Genomic DNA, 18,109 nt, shown 5'->3' with positions numbered 1-18,109 from the left:
TCAGGGCAATGGGGAGCTTAGGTTGTTTTAGTTAGGTTTTTATTTGGGGGGTTGGTTGTGTGGGTTGTGGGTTTTCTGTTGGGGGGTAAAAGAGCTGATTTCCTTGGGGCAATGCCCTGCAAAAGGCCCTTTTAAGGGCTATTGGTAGTTTAGTTTAGGCTTTTTTTATTTTGGGGGGCTTTTTTATTTTGATAGGGCTATTAGATTAGTTGTAATTTGTTTAAAGATCTTGTAATTTGTTTATTATTTTCTGTTTGTTTGTTTTTGTACTTTAGCTAATTTAATTTATTGAATTGTATTTAATTTAGTTAAATTATTTAATTGTATTTAATTTAGTTATTTTTTTTAATTGTAGTGTAGTGTTAGGTGTTATTGTAACTTAGGTTAGGTTTTGTTTTACAGGTCAATTTGTATTTATTTTAGCTAGGTAGTTATTAAATAGTTAATAACTATTTAGTAATTATTCTACCTAGTTAAAATACATACAAACTTGCCTGTTATGAGCTAGATACAGTGTAACTGTTAGTTATATTGTAGCTATCTTAGGGTTTATTTTACAGGTAAGTATTTATTTTTAAATAGGAATTATTTAGGTAATAATATTAATTTTTATTTAGATTTATTGTAATTATATTTAAGTTAGGGGGTGTTAGGATTAGACTTAGGTTTAGGAGTTAATACATTTAGTATAGTGGCGGCGACGTTGGGGGCAGCAGATTAGGGGTTAATAAATGTAGGTAGGTGGTGACGATGTTAGGGACGGCAGATTAGGGTTAATAATATTCAACTAATGTTTGCGAGGCGGGAGTGTGGCGGTTTAGGGGTTAATATGTTTATTATAGTGGTGGCGATGTCCGGAGCGGTAGATTAGGGGTTAAAAAATATAATGTAGGTGGCAATGATGTCGGGGCGGCAGATTAGGGGTTAATAAATGTAAGATTAGAGGTGTTTAGACTCGGGGTTCATGTTAGGGTGCTAGGTGTAAACATACATTTTAATTCCCCATAGGAATCAATGGGGCTGCGTTACTGAGTTTTACGCTGCTTTATTGCAGGTGTTAGACTTTTTTTCCACCGGCTCTCCCCATTGATTCCTATGGGGAAACCATGCACGAGCACGTACAACCAGCTCACAGCTGACTTAAGCAGCACTGGTATTGGAGTGAAATGTGGAGCAAAATTTTGCTCTACACTCACTTCTTGCCTGTTAATGCCGGGTTTGTAAAAACCCGTAATACCAGCACTGTATGTAAGTGGGCGGTAAGAAAAACTACACGTTAGCACCGCATCCCTGTTACCGCAAAACTCGTAATCTCGCTGTCAGTTTTATTAAAGAGACACAATATTTCACAATGCTTTCATATTATTTATCTTGCCCGCTTATCCTGAAATTTGATGAAACGGATGTTGTTTTTTTTCATCTGCCCTCATAGAGACATGAATTGCTTGCTTGGTGCATAAATTAATTTTTATGCAACAAATTGTCAATAGCAAGACAGATAATATAAAGATAATCAAGGGATATGCCCTTGACTGCCAACATTTTTGTAAAATGAGATATTCTTTAAGCATTTACTTGGTTAGAATTCAAGTGGAGCGCTAACTAGTGCTTTCACTAGAGTGCTAACTTTGCTAGAGGTAAACCATTTGCGTGAGTCGGGTTGCGCTGGTATTATGAGTTGAAAGTAAAAACGTATGGCTCCAGCACTAATTCAACTCGTGCAAAAAGCCGAACTTACAATATCGCTTGCTTGCCTGAAAAAAAAACACCATACTTGCGTGCTACCCCGATTCGCCATAAGACACCTACTCTAAGAACCCCTAAACTGCCACATAGCCCACCGCAAAGTCCACACTACACTATTAACCCCTAAATTGCCAGCCCCCACATTGCAGTCTGCACTACACTATTAACCCCTAAAGTGCCAGCCCCCCACATTGCAAAGTAAAGCACTTCCCATTTAAGCCCTAAACTGCCATCCCCCCACCATGAAATAAGCCATTAACATATAAACCCACTAACCTAACACCCCCTAAGTTAACACAAAATAGACTAACCTTTACCAAAAAAAACTAACTACATTTAAAAAAATAAAAACTTACCTGTGAAAGTAAAATAAACTAATCTTACCTTTTAAAATAAAAAAACTACCATTACTATTAAAATAAAAAAACTAACATTACTATTAAAATACAAAAAAACTAACATTACCAAAAAAAAACATACCTCACTTAAAAAAAAAACCCTAACATTAAAAAAACAACACTAACCTTACATAAAATAGCAAATAAATTACCAAAAATAAAAAAAATATATTCTAAAACTAAACTACAAATAGCCCTTAAAAGAGGCCTTCTGTAGGGCATTGTCCTAAAATGATCAAGCTCTTTTGGTAAAAAAAATTAAAAACACCTAACATTATTTTAGTTAGTTTTTTTAGTTTTTTCGAGGGGGGTTTAATGTTAGAAGGTGTTTTTAATTTGTTTTTTACCAAAAGAGCTTGATCACTTTAGGGCAAAGCCCTACAAAAGGTCCTCTATATATGGCTATTTGTAGTTTAGTTTTAGAATAGTTTTTTTTTTTTATGTTAGGGTGGTTTTTAAATTTTGGGGTATAAGAATAGGAATAACTCTTTTTTTATTTTTGATTATTTTTCTTATTTATTTTTTGTAAGGTTAGTGTTTGTTATTTTTTGTAAGGTAAGGTTGTTTGTTTGTGTAATGTTAGGTTGTTGTTTTTTTGGTAATATTATTTTTTTTTTTAATTTTAATAGTAATGGAAGTTTTTTATTTTAAATGGTAAGTTTTTTTTTTTTTTACTTTCACATGTAATTTTTTTTCTTTTTAAAGGAAGTTAGGTTTTTTATTGTAAAGGTTAGTCTATTTTGTGTTAAAGGGCCATAATACCCAAATGTTTAAACACTTGAAAGTGATGCAGCATAGCTGTAAAAAGCTGACTAGAAAATATAACCTGAACATATCTATGTAAAAAAGAAAGATATTTTACCTCAAAAGTTCCTCAGTAGCCACCTCCCATTGTAAAGGATTTCTAAGCAGCATTTTAGTGTGTCTGTCCTGGGACATCTGAAGGGATGAGCATCGTGCACTCTCATATTATTTCACCAATCAGGTAAAGGAAGTTTACAATGAAATCTCATGAGAGTCAAGTCAAATCTCATGAGATCACAGTACAAGTTCATGACCTCAGCACTGCTGATGCTGATTGGCTGCTGTTCATTTCTTCATTTTTTTAAAAAATTTTACCTGCAGCTGGGAGCAGTTGAGTATAACTTTTTACACAGAACTTACTCTGCTGAGCTGAGGAGATTGTGAGGTAAAATATCTTCCTTTTTTACATAGAGATGCTCAGGTGATATTTTCCTGTCAGCTTTTTACAGTTATACTGCATCAGTTTCAAGTGATTTAGCATATGAGTATTATGTCCCTTTAACTTAGTGGGTGTTAGGTTAGGGAGTTTAGATGATTTGTGATGTGGGGGCTGGTGGTTTAGGGGTTAATAGGGTTATTTAGTGCAACTGTTTCCTCTGGACAAACTCTTTACACAACTTTTCAGATCTCGTAAAAAGGTTGAGCGGTAAATGTGATTACGTTTGAGTGATCGCATTTACTTTCAACTTGTAATACGAGTACATATTAATGCTCAACGCTACCCATAGAAAATATGGGGAGCATAAATTAGCGTGAGTTTGAGCAAATTCATTTGTGGTAATTTTAACAGTGCGCCATTTACAATATGGATTTGAGCGTACAGAATACCGTAATATTGTGAAATACCGTAATATTGCGATCGTGATTATTCTCCTAGTTCTAATGATAGCACTCCACTCATAATCTGGCTGTATATCTACTATGCATTTATAAAAATAACTGAAATATCCCTTTAATAGAGAAGATGACTCAGTTGCCTTCAGTGTTGTCAACATATTTGTATATTTTTATTAGAAATGCTGTAATGTAGTATACACTTTATCAAATAGTTCAATAAACAGATATTTTTGTATGCAGTTACCATATTCTTCTATGTATCCCCAACCAGTTATCCAGCAAGTTTTTGGTATCTGAAGTGGTGTTTGATTTGGTGGGAGACATATAGCTTGTTGTTTTTCTGAAACAATATAAAATATGAGGCAATTAAAAAAATAACTTAATAGCTTGTTTATCTGTTAAACAAAATAATAAGGCTGAAGTTTTCTGAGATACATTTGTTTTCCTCCTATCACTTATATAAATAAACAATTAATAGGTTAGCTTCTCTAAGTAATACTAGTTTCAGTACTATGACACAGCAGTTTCTGATCTTGCAGCATTGTCATGAGTTGGAAGGTCTGTCCACCTCCCCTGCCTACCAATAAATGCCCTCCTGTCTTCACCCAACTCCATCCAAACTTTTTCCACCTGTTGCTCTGCTCCTCCTGAAGAATCTCTGTACACTATGCACCCATGGACCACTGCCCCCCCCCCCCCCCATTCTGAAAAGCCTCTAAGAAATGTTTTGAGTTTTCTGATTTGAGGACTTTCAAAGCAGGCATAGCTGTCTATTTACACACCTAGTCATAGCAGTGCTCTTCTACACATGAGTAAAAACTTAGCTACACTTATCTCACCATGTATTAATAATAAAGTATTTTCTATTTAACATATTTTGTTCCGCTGGTTGCAAGATGTTTTGCCTGAAACTACATCATATTTTTTTATTTGCTGGTCTACTTTATCTAGAAATATCTTAAAAGGTTCCTCCCATAGGTCTGGGAGATAAGATGGATATACACTACACAGTACATATCCTTGAATCCGTATATTTTTATTTTTATTAAATCACATTTATATTTACATATTTATGCTTTTTATGAGCTATTATTAAATATTTTTTACTTCCCTTCCCTTTGATCTTGATTCCTTCTACCTTTTGGCTTTGATGTCTTGTGTGTTCCCTACCTGACCTGTAACTGTATACTCCTTCCTGTGCACCAGAGACCTATTTCTGCATATAATCTTAGCCTCCTTCAATTACTTAGGTGATCTATTTATTTTGTAGAGCTTCAGAGACTGTCAATTTCAGGATACATCTACACTTTAGCTGCCTCTGTTTTGACAATATCCCCATGTAGTGTGACAATATCATAAAAAAAACAGTTGTAACATGGTTTTATCATCTTCATTTTAAATCTGCACTTAGAAAAGCAGATACTTTGCATTGAGAATCATCCCCTAGAACAGTATTCCAGTCCATCAGAAAACTTGATTTTTTTTATACTGGATTTGTGCAAATTATTTTATTTCAATAGCATTATCATTATAAAATCCTACTTTGCCCTGTTTGCCCGACAAATCTTGACTTTTCTCTTGGCTCTTATGTAGTGTTTACATTTTTGCATGATCAATTTAGTTTGGAAAAAAACATATTCATGACCAAGTTAATATAATCAAATATATACCTCAAAACACACTTTTAAACTAGAAAACATATATAAAAATATATAATCAACCAAACATCTGTTCCTGATTTCAAGTGTAGGTGGGGTTTTTTTAATAAATGCAGTTGATTGCAAAACCCTTGAGATACAGCAATTAAACTGGTTTTGCAACATCTATTTAAGTCACAAAACTATATTGAGATAGGTCACAATTTGTGATATAGCCTATAGAAAATGCTTACCATTAAATGTAATAGCTGTTTTCAACTTTAACAGGGCTATATCTGTGCCATTTTCTGCTCCATTGTATAAAGAATGAGTTATAATCCGCTCCACTTCATAAAATGGTGTTGACTGTGTTATATCAGACAGCTTCACTATACCTGCATAGATATTCCATACACTAGGATTGTTCAAACTATAAAAATATAGAGAAATAAATTATTTAGTAAACAATGTATCTGCAATTATAAAACATCTAAAAAAGTTTAAAAAAATCATCAAATATTTGAAAATATATTATTAAATATCTTAGAAATTGTAATAAAGTATTGCATGTTACACACTGACTCATATCTCAAATTATAATGAGGAGAATAAACATTCTTAATTAATTAACCACGTGAGGGGGTCTTTTAATGTATTATGTATATACAGTGAATTGAGAACATTTATACCTATCAGGATTCAAATATAGTGTATATAAATATGCTCCACACCCTTATTAAATTGTAGGTTTTTTAAATAAAAAGACAGAAATAACAACAATGTAAATATCAAACTTCTTCCATCTGTAATGTGATCTTCCATAAAAAAAAAAAAATCCAGAGGAAAAAAAGTAAAATGAATTGTTAGGAACATTTTAAATAAAAACACACAAAAAAAATACAACACACTAATTGAAAAGGTTTTAACACTCTCATTACAGAGGCACTAGCTGTGTTCACAGTTAAATAATCACATTCTTAATCCTGTAGGTAGATTGCATATTCTACGGGCAAAACATTCTGACGGTTCAATCAGCTGGGAGCATCCAGGAGGAGGCGGGTCAGTCACACGTCAGACGCCGAAGCAAGCAACATAGTTGTATACAACGTATGTGAATGGTACTTGTTTTTATCTTGTAAGTAGCACTCTTTGGAAGGGGCTATTTAATAAATTTCACCTATTGTCTGCACTCAGATGAGTGTTTGCACTTCTCTGTCTTCTCGTTTTTGTATAGATTGCATAAAGCAGCCATCAAATAAAGGTCAACAGTGGCTGTAGGATTTGCTTGAATGTTTGGGGTTGCGTTCTACTTTAAGAGCCATTGGGGGATATTTAACAAAAGTCTGTTAGACCGCTGCTTCATAACTGCTGTTTCTGGCGAGCCTGCAGGCTCGATAGAAACACGGGCCCTCAAGCTCCATCCGGAGCTTGATAAATGGGCCCCATTGTCCATAAAGAGTTGCCAAAGAAACTGAGAGAGTGAATTGTTGAAAAGTACCAAAAGAGAGGGATATAAAAGAATATCAAAGGCATTGGATGTACTATGGAGCATTGGCAAAACCATAATCAATAAGAGGAGAAAATGTGGCACCACAGAGACATTGCAAAGATCAGGACGACCCTCCAAAGTTGTTGAGAGGACGAGAAGAAAACTTATGAGGGAGACTACTAAGAGGCCAACAGCAACATTAAAAGTGCTACAGGAATTTCTGGCAGATACCGGTCACTCCTTGCATGTGACCATAATTCTGGGGGGGGATAAAAAGAAATTACTTCTTTTTTTTTAAATTGGATTTGTTTTATTTTAAGTGAATGGAAACTTTAATGAATTGAAGGCCAGTGTCAAATAATACTCTTAAAAACAGGGGCACTTTAATGAAATAAAGTTTACAAAAGATGCTTATTTTTAAAAATACTATTATAGTAAACATATTGCCGATCCTCTGTCCGCAGCTCCTGCTTTCTTTAGCATATAGATGACAAATCCGGCTTCCTCCAATCCTTGTGTTGCCCCATGAGCTGGACGCCAAAGGGGCACAAAACGATCAGAGGAAGCCGGATTCGTCATCTTTTTGCTAAAGAAAGCTGGAGCTGCAGGCAGAGGATTGCCAGTCTGCTTTCCATAAAGCAAAGGTAAGTATTTTAAAAAATAGGCATCTTTGTAAACTTTAATAAATTAAAGTGCCCCTCTTTTTAAGATTATTATGGGATACTGGCCTTTAATTCATCAACATTTAAATTCACTTTAAAACAGATTATTATTTTTTAATTCAAATAATGAAAAATATAAATATCTAAAAATAGTTTCTATTTGAGCTACATAAATCCAAAGGTTATTCATCCTGAAATATGGACTAGGTTTTAATTATGTAGCATGTTTAATTTTTTTATAATTAATTCCATTAATCCATTTATGATGCCATTCTCTCCCAGAGGTTTCAGTAAGATTAGTTTTGGCTTTTTTTCTGTCTAGAAGATATCACATATTCTTAATTTTGTAGTTCTGTGAATTTGTGTCTGCAGAAATAACATGCCTCATCTTTACAGCAAAAAACTTACATACAGAGTTGAGAAATTGACTTGACTTGGGCATTTGTTTTGTCATGAATACATAATTGTGACGAAAATCAGATTTTCATTTTCACAAAACAAATATCTGAATGAATACACAAAAAAATGAAAGAAAATTAAAACATGCTGATGAAAATCATCAGTATTCATCAGTGTTGTTTTTTTTTTTTTTTTAAGGAGTTAATAATTACCGTAACTCCTGCTGTTACTGAGGACAGGGCTCTGGCAAGAAGCAGCAAGCTGTCCGGAGTGCGTTAAGGTAAGTATTGTAGCTACAGGTGAACTTTTCACCTGTAGCTTTGAAAGATTTACATTTGCTTTAACGAAAGCAAAAGTAAATGTTTACTAAAATTGAGCATTTAAAACAAAACGAATACTGAATAGGGCAACTAAGGAATATTTGCGTAAACTAATTTCACTGAATATTCAAAAATGTCTTAGAATGGCCTAATCACAGCCCAGGGCCTCTATTTACCAAAGTCTGGCGGACCTGATCTGACAGTGCGGATCAGGTCCGCTAGACATCACTGAATACGGAGAGCAATACGCTCTCCGTATTCAGCATTGCACCAGCAGCTCACAAGAGCTGCTGGTGCAACGCCGCCCCCTGCAGACTCGCGGCCAATCAGCCGCCAGCAGGGGGGTGTCAATCTACCCGATCATACTCGATCGGGTTGAATTCCGGCGATGTCTGTCCGCCTGCTCAGAGCAGGCGGACAGGTTATGAAACTGCTGTTTCTAGTGAGCCTGCAGGCTCGCCAGAAACACGGGGCATCAAGCTCCATTCGGAGCTTGATACATAGGCCCACAGATCACAATCCCATCAAAAAACCTATAGAATTACCTAAAGAGAGTTGTACACAGGATATCTCCTCAGAATTTGAAGGAACTTTTTTGCAAAGAAGAGTGGGATAAAATTTGAGATGTGCAAAGGTAATAGAGAATTATTCACAAAGACTTGCTGCTGTAATATCATTGCAAAAGGTGCTCCAACAAAGTATTAGTTTGGTGGAATTATGCAAGTTAGGACATTGTCTTTTTTTTAATTTAAAATGTTCCTAATAATTTATTATTTGTTTTGGGGTCTTTCCTTTGGATTTTTGTTTGTTGGAAGATCACTTTAGAGATGGAAAAAGTATGACATTTGAATTGTTATTATTTATATCTTTACATTTCAACTAATCTGCAATTTCATTTGGGTGTGTAGACTTTTTATATCTACTGTACAGGCTATATTGAAAAAATTAAGAAAACACTAAAGTAAAAGATAAACTTTCATGATTCAGATGTAATTTAATAGACGTTCCAATTTACTTTCATTATCAAAGCATGCACAGTATTTTATAGGCGCATTACATATATGAGTCTGTGATTGGCTGATAGCAGTCTCATGATACAAGGGGGCCCAGGAAATTTAAATAAATCTACTACTCATTGCATTGTCTTTTTAATATGCCGTTATTGATAATGCAATTCCACTGTATATATTGATCATGATAATCTTTCTATCATGTACATGAAGGAGCAGATGTCTACACCAACATTGCTATTGCTTAAAAAGATAATCTCTTTATTACCCATTCCCCAGTTTTGCATAACCAGCACGCTTATATTAATACCCTTTTTACCTCTTTAATTTCCTTGTATCTAAGCCTCTGCAGACTGCCCCCTTATCTAAGTTCTTTTGACAGACGCGTTTTAGCCAATCAGGGCTATCTCATAAATAACTCCACGGGAGCAAACACAATGTTATCTATATGGCACACACAAACTAGTGCTGTCTAGCTGTGAACTGTCAAATGCACTGAGTTAAGAAGTGTCCTTCAAATGCTTAGAAATTAGCATATGAGCCTACCTAGGTTTAGCTTTCAACTAAGAATACCAAGAGAAAAAAGCAAATTTGATGATAAAAGTAAATTAGAAAGTTTTTTAGAATTGCATGTCCTATTTAAATCATGGACGTTTAATTATGACTAGACTCTCCCTTTAAGTTATGTATAAATAAAGGAGTTAGATATGAATATTGCATAAATATGAGTTTTACATGTTTTCAGTTTCTTGACTGCAAAGGGCTCCAATGCACTTATATACTGTATATACAACCCCAATTCCGAAAAAGTTGGGCAGTATGGAAAATGCCAAAAAACAAACAAAGAGAGTCATTTGAAAATTTAATTCACACTGTACTATATTGAAGACCCATTATTAACACATTATTTTATTATTATTATTTTATTATTATTATTCTTTATTTATAAAGCGCCAACAGATTCGACAATGCTGCCCATAGGTACAAAGATAAAAGTACAATGGAGAAACAATACAATAAAAGACAAAATATGACAGACAAATACAGGGGGAATTGAGGGCCCTATTCCTGTGGGAATTTATAATCTAGATGGGTAGGAAGATGGGAAACAGGAGGTGGGGACTGCAAAGATGAGAATGATATTAGTGAGGAGATAGATGAGGGCAACTGTTAGGTAAGTGAAATCAATTTGTTACTGAGTCGGGTGACAAGCTTCCTTGAACAAAAAGGTCTTTAGGGAGTATTTAAAGGAGGACAGGTTAGGGGAAAGTCTGAAAGCTTGAGGAAGTGCGTTCCAGAAGATTGGTGTCATAGTCTAGCATGGGAGGAGGTGATGGTAGAGGACGCAAGGAACTGGTCATTGTTGGATCTTATGGGGCGGGCTGGAGTATATTTGTTGATGAGTGAGGACAGGTAATGTGGGGAAGTATTGATGAGGGTTTTGTAGGTCAAGGTGAGAATTTTGAATTTAACTCTGCTGTGAATGGGGAGCCAGTGAAGGGACTCACAGGGAGGTGCAGCAGAAACAGAACGTTGGGAGAGGTGGATTAGCCTGGCAGATGCATTTAGGATGGATTGAAGGGGAGAGAGGAGGGAGAGAGGCAGGACAGTTAGTAGGTTATTACAGTAGTCAAGTCGGGAAATTACCAGGGAGTGGATTAGCTGTTTAGTAGTTTCAGTGCTCAGAAAGTGATAGAAAACTGGAGTAGAGTTAGAGGGGGGGATTATAAGTAGTTCTGTCTTGGACATGTTTATTTTTAGGTGGTAAGAGGCCATCCAGGAGGAAATGCCAGATAAGCAGTTGCTGATCTGAGAATTGACAGAAAGAGAGACTGCAAGGATGGATAGGTAGATCTGGGTATCATCAGCATATAGGTGATTGTTTAAGCCATAGCTGTTGATAAGTTTACCCAGTGAAGAAGTGTAAACAGAGAAGAGTAGAGGTTCCAGGACAGAAACTTGAGGTACTACAATAAAGAAGAGGAGTCACCAGCAAAAGAGATGGAGAAGGATCTGTTAGAGAGATAAGAGTGCATATAGGAGAGGGCAGTGTCACAGAGCCCAAGACTTTGTAAATTTATTGTATTTTTTAAAATATACACTTATTTCAAATCTCATGACTGCAACACATTCCAAAAAAGTTTGGACAGGGGACATTTTGGACTAATAGTGACAAGTTGAAATAAGAAGGTGATGTAAAACAGGTGAGGCAATCGTGTAATCATAGTATATAAGGAGCCTCCAAAAAAGCACTATTCCTTCAAGATCAAGGATCGGTCAAGGCTCCCCAGTCTGCCAACAGATGCGTCAGCGAATAATCCAAATCTTTGAGAACAAAATTCCCCAAAGACAAATCAGTAGGATTTTGGGCATTTCACCTTCTACAGTGCACAATATAATTAAAAGATTCAAGGAATCTGGTCAAATCTCTGTGCGCAAAGGACAAGGACGAAAACCACTTCTGAACTTGCGTGATCCCCGATCCATCAGACGTCATTGTCTCAAAAACCATCATGAGTCTGTAATGGATATCCTGACACGGGCTCGAAAATACTTTGCTAAACCATTGTTAGTCAACACCATTCGCTGCTGCATCCACAAATGCAAGTTAAGATTTTACTATGCAAAGCAAAAACCATACATCAACACTGTCCAGAAGCACCGCTGACTTCTCTGGGCTCGGTCTCATCTGAGATGGACAGTAGCACAGTGGAATCATGTTTTGTGGTTTAACAAGTCAACATTTCAAATAGTTTTTGAAAAAAACAGCCATCGTGTTCTCCGAGCCAAAGAGGAAAAGGACCATCCAAGCTGATATCAGCGTCAGGTCCAAAAGCCAGCGTCTGTCATGGTATGGGGGGGTGTCAGTGCCCATGGCATGGGTAACTTGCACATTTGTGAGGCACCATTAATGCAGAAATGTATGTATACATTTAGAAGCAACATATGCTGCTGTCCAGATGTCTTTTCCAAGGCTGTCCCTGCATTTTTCATCAGGACAACGCCAAACAACATTCTGCCCAGATTACAAGTGCATGGTTGCATAAGCAGAGAGTGCGGGTGCTAGCTTGGCCTGCCTGCAGTCCTGACCTTTCTTCAATTGAGACTGTGTGGGGCATTATGAAGTGCAATATAAGGCAACAAAGGCCCTGTACAGTTGCTCAGCTGAAGAATGCATAATGGATGAATGGGGGAAAATTCCGCTTGCTAAAAGTAACCAACTGGTGTCTTCAGTGCCCAAACACATAATAAGTGTTATTAAAAGAAAAAAAGTTACACAGTGGTAAACAGTCAACTGTCCCAACTTTTTTGGAGTGTGTTGCTTTCATTAGATTTGAAATGAGTGTATATTTTAAAAAATACATTAAATTCACAAAGTGAAACATCAAATAACTTGTTAATAATTAGTTTTCAGTAGAACAGGGTGAATTGAATTTTCAAATGACTCTTTTTTTCTTCTTTTTGTTTTTGTCAAACCAGCTCTAAGTATAACCTGACTTAATAAAGTAATGGGGACAACCAGAGACAGCTAGTAGTGTGTGTCTAAGGGTGCACAGGAGGAATCAATGATTATTATATCCATTAAACAGAAAAATAAACTTATAGAGAAAAGGATAAAGATAAGAAAAGATAATAGGATTCCTTAGCCAGCACTTCCCATATCATTACGATATGATTAAATCAGAGGTTAGGCACCTGAGGGGTTATCAAGGCCGCAGCAAAAGCAAAGAATCAGAATGCACAAATCTTATACAAAATATATAAATTTATTAACTACCTTAGTCTAAAATTTTAACATATATCAATAACCCCTAAATATTTTATTTATTTTGAAAATACAAAACCATGGCCATGGTAGAGAGAAATTTGATAATAACGTCTATAATATGCATATGCTCATCAAAAGTAAGAATCGTATCAAAAAAGGGCCCAGAAATGTATACAGTTAGGCATCTAAGACACAGATATTCTGTTGAGTCACAGACATAGGTCATAGGAGGATTCTTATAGTATAGATAGTTGATTTTAAATAGCAAGCAAGCCTATCAAGTATAGACGTATAGGTAAGTACAGTCCAGCAATATTCAACAGTTAGTTCATAGTGCTCATAAATTAGAACGGATAATGCAGTTAGTTGCAGGTTAATGACTTATTGTGGTAAGCAGTTCATGCATGTTAATCGCAATCATATACAGCAGGAAGAAATAGCAGTCCCTTTATAAGGTCACATGCAGCGGGGAGACAATACACTCAGCACACGTTTATGCAATATGGTAGTTATACAGGGGAACTCCTACTGAGAGCTATACTCTCGCCTAAGGGTCCTTTTTCAAATCTCACCACTTCCCAAAAGATTTTTCTTCCAGCGTATTTCGCCAAAGTGCTGATAAAAAGTCACAATCCTGCAGATATTATCTCCATACAACCTGTAGTGCGAGCTGTCCATGCGTGTTTAACATGACTCGGGGAGGACCACCTGAGTAAAAGTTTAGTCTGCTGTGATACAAACTGCCTAGAGAGAAGGCAAGGACAGCCCCTTCTGGTTCCTGATCCCTGGCTTGTTCCTGACTCTGCTGATCTTTGTGTTCCTGACCCAGGCTCGTCTGACTACTCGCTTTGGCTCCTAACCCAGCTCATCTGACTACCGGAACTGGCTTTGACTCCTGGCTTGTCATTTGGCTTTTGGACTATTTATTATTTTTTGTTATTTTTTCAATAAAGGTGTGATTAATTTAGCAAATCCCGCCTCTGTCTGATTCCTGGTTCCCTGACACCTTCGTTGGGAGGTTGATTTCTGCTTAAACATATTACTTTATTTTGTGTTTCTTTTCTATAGCCGTATTAAATTTTTCAGTAGAGCTAATGGTTCACCTGACAAAAGTCAAAATAAAGGTAAAGTAGATATTGGTGAACAATTTAATACACTCCAAAAGGTAAAATAAATAACTGGGAACACATCAGAGGGGAGAACATTTTACAGAACAATGCGAGTTTAACTAATAAGATCAGTTCATAACTGTACAATTTGAAGTATCATACAATTTGGCACAATTTTTAAGCATCTAAACCATTAACTGCAATTGTAAACAAACATTCTGATGTTAATATATATGGTATGTACAAGGCTCATGGTTTAACAGCTGCTAACATAAACTGACCATGCAGAAGAATGCAAATATGTTCAAGCTAATATGGATTTTATTACAAGACCAGAGACTCCTATTTTTGCATTATCTTTCTTTACTACTCAAATGCAGCCTTTAAAGAACAACAATAATAACATCAGTGAAGCATAACATAAGAAGCTAAAAGAAGCTTATTATAATGAACAGAAAAAACAGCCAATAAGAACAGAGAATAGACTATAAACTGAGTACGCAGCTGTCAATCTTCCTCTTTCTTTTGCTGCTCAAACTCAGATAAGTTGTGCACAATTGTTTGATACCTAACTTAGGCCTAGATTTAGAGTTTGGCGTTAGCCGTGAAAACCAGCGTTAGAGGCTCCTAACGCTGGTTTTAGGCTACCGCCGGTATTTGGAGTCACTCAAAATAGGGTCTAACGCTCACTTTCCAGCTGCGACTTTTCCATACCGCAGATCCCCTTATGTAAATTGCGTATCCTATCTTTTCAATGGGATTTTTCTAACTCCGGTATTTAGAGTCGTTTCTGAAGTGAGCGTTAGACATCTAACGACAAAACTCCAGCCGCAGGAAAAAAGTCAGTAGTTAAGAGCTTTCTGGGCTAACGCCGGTTTCTAAAGCTCTTAACTACTGTACTCTAAAGTACACTAACACCCATAAACTACCTATGTACCCCTAAACCGAGGTCCCCCCACATCGCCAACACTCTAAAAAAAATTTTTAACCCCTAATCTGCCGACCGCCACCTACGTTATCCTTATGTACCCCTAATCTGCTGCCCCTAACACCGCCGACCCCTGTATTATATTTATTAACCCCTAATCTGCCCCCCTCAACGTCGCCTCCACCTGCCTACACTTATTAACCCCTAATCTGCCGACCGCAAAGCGCCGCCACCTACGTTATCCTTATGTACCCCTAATCTGCTGCCCCTAACACCGCCGACCCCTATATTATATTTATTAACCCCTAATCTGCCCCCCACAACGTCGCCTCCACCTGCCTACACTTATTAACCCCTAATCTGCCGACCGGACCTGAGCGCTACTATAATAAAGTTATTAACCCCTAATCCGCCTCACTAACCCTATCATAAATAGTATTAACCCCTAATCTGCCCTCCCTAACATCGCCGACACCTAACTTCAATTATTAACCCCTAATCTGCCGACCGAATCTCGCCGCTATTCTAATAAATGTATTAACCCCTAAAGTGAAGTCTAACCCTAATACTAACACCCCCCTAAGTAAAATATAATTTAAATCTAACGAAAGTAATTAACTCTTATTAAATAAATTATTCCAATTTAAAGCTAAATACTTACCTGTAAAATAAATCCTAATATAGCTACAATATAAATTATAATTATATTATAGCTATTTTAGGATTTATATTTATTTTACAGGTAACTTTGTATTTATTTTAACCAGGTACAATAGCTATTAAATAGTTTACGAACTATTTAATAGCTAAAATAGTTAAAATAATTACAAATTTACCTGTAAAAGAAATCCTAACCTAAGTTACAAATAAACCTAACACTAGACTATCAATAAATTAATTAAATAAACTACCTACAATTACCTACAATTAACCTAACACTACACTATCAATAAATTAATTAAATACAATTGCTACAAAGAAATACAATTAAATAAACTAGCTAAAGTACAAAAAATAAAAAAGAACTAAGTTACAAAAAATAAAAAATTATTTACAAACATAAGAAAAATATTACAACAATTTTAAACTAATTACACCTACTCTAAGCCCCCTAATAAAATAACAAAGCCCCCCAAAATAAAAAAAAATGCCCTACCCTATTCTAAATTACTAAAGTTCAAAGCTCTTTTACCTTACCAGCCCTGAACAGGGCCCTTTGCGGGGCATGCCCCAAGAAACTCAGCTCTTTTGCCTGTAAAAAAAAACATACAATACCCCCCCCAACATTACAACCCACCACCCACATACCCCTAATCTAACCCAAACCCCCCTTAAATAAACCTAACACTAAGCCCCTGAAGATCATCCTACCTTGTCTTCACCATACCAGGTTCACCGATCGGTCCAGAAGAGCTCCTCCGATGTCCTGATCCAAGCCCAAGCGGGGGGCTGAAGAGGTCCATGATCCGGCTGAAGTCTTCATCCAAGCGGGCCAGAAGAGGTCTTCCATCCGATTGAAGTCTTCATCCAAGCGGCATCCATCCGGAGCAAAGCGGCAGCATCCTGAAGACCTCCACCGCGGAACATCCATCCTGGCCGACGACTGAACGACGAATGACGGTTCCTTTAAATGACGTCATCCAAGATGGCGTCCCTCGAATTCCGATTGGCTGATAGGATTCTATCAGCCAATCGGAATTAAGGTAGGAATATTCTGATTGGCTGATGGAATCAGCCAATCAGAATCAAGTTCAATCCGATTGGCTGATCCGATCAGCCAATCAGATTGAGCTCGCATTCTATTGGCTGTTCGATCAGTTTGGGCAAAAATTAAAATTTAATTCTAAAGATATTGTGGAAAATCCATCCTCAGAATTAGAGGTGCCCGATGGAGATGACTATACTGATATCAATTCTGATAATTTTAATGAATCTGACAATTCTGATGGCTCTCCAGCAGCTAAAAAACAGAAAAAGAAATCTAAAAAATGTAATGATTACAGTGAGGACGATGAGGATTTTATTGACTGTTTGGGCAATCCTAGATTCAAAGCAGACGAACTAAACCATCCCCGGTCTGCCGAGTGGTGTCCCCCCATTGATTTAGCCAAATTCATTGATTACCAACTTCATAAACCCCTGAAAAAACAAACCCGCAATAAAATGAAAGCAGAATGTCCTCGCCCCCTTTTACCAAAAAATGCTTCAATTACTCCTGAGGTCGATCCCAAAATTCTAAAATTTATCAGCACCCCAGGTTACAAATTAAAGAAAGGAGTGGACAGATCCTGGAAAATATGTCAGGATAAACTATTAGATTCTGTCGGGCCCCTGACTAAGTTGTTTGAACTGTCTGAACAAGGTGTAGCAGAAAACTGTCCTCTAGACCCTTACGTAGTCAGAGAATGGGTCCAAAGACTGCTTTGCTTTGTTGGAAAATACGACGCAACATTTTAAGGAAAATTGACCCAAAAATCTCAGATTTTTCATCTAATAACTTCGCTTCAGATAATAATGGCCTTTTGTTTGGAGATGCATATTTAAAAGACTTGAATCAATATGTAAACATCTTCTCCAATCTAAACAAAGTTAAAACGTCAGTTAAGAAGATTTTTTACCCTATCCAGGGTTTTTCTGACAGGGCCGGGAGAGGCAGAGGCCGCTTTCCCGGTCGCCAAGCTTATTTTTCCAGGTCTCACTATTTCCCCCATCATCAATCCCAATATCATTCCCAACTCCAAAATCAATTCCAAAGAAATTATCCAGACCCATCTACCTCTTGTTTCTTCCCGACAAGAGGACTCCCCTGGACTCAGAGAGGTTTTAGGAGCAGAGCCAGAACTCGACAAGCCTCAGGTAAATTTGTTATTTCCTCCCCCTGTTTCTTTTTTCCCAGAAAAAATTGGTGGCAGACTCGCCCTGTTTGCCCAAAATTGGTCTGCAATTACTTCAGATCCTTTGGTTTTACAGGCAGTCTCTGGTATTCTCATAGAATTCATTT

General features: G+C 36.7%; 1 protein-coding gene across 2 annotated transcripts in view; it reads right to left on the bottom strand.

Annotated features, from left to right (window-relative positions):
- The window catches only part of LOC128648207 (coagulation factor XI), a 93,570-nt gene that overhangs the window by 18,994 nt on the left and 56,467 nt on the right, over positions 1-18,109 (bottom strand). For both annotated transcript variants that reach the window (XM_053700852.1, XM_053700851.1), the window contains exons 12-13: positions 5,677-5,852; positions 4,030-4,125 (exon numbers count right to left, since the gene is read on the bottom strand). In XM_053700852.1, coding sequence (XP_053556827.1) covers positions 4,030-4,125; positions 5,677-5,852 — 272 coding nt within the window. The remainder of the gene's footprint in view (positions 1-4,029; positions 4,126-5,676; positions 5,853-18,109) is intronic.

This window comes from Bombina bombina, chromosome 2, assembly GCF_027579735.1.
Source record: "Bombina bombina isolate aBomBom1 chromosome 2, aBomBom1.pri, whole genome shotgun sequence".
In the NCBI taxonomy this organism is placed as follows: domain Eukaryota; kingdom Metazoa; phylum Chordata; class Amphibia; order Anura; family Bombinatoridae; genus Bombina; species Bombina bombina.
Note: the sequence above shows the minus strand (reverse complement) of the source record. Positions and strands in the feature narration are given on the sequence as shown.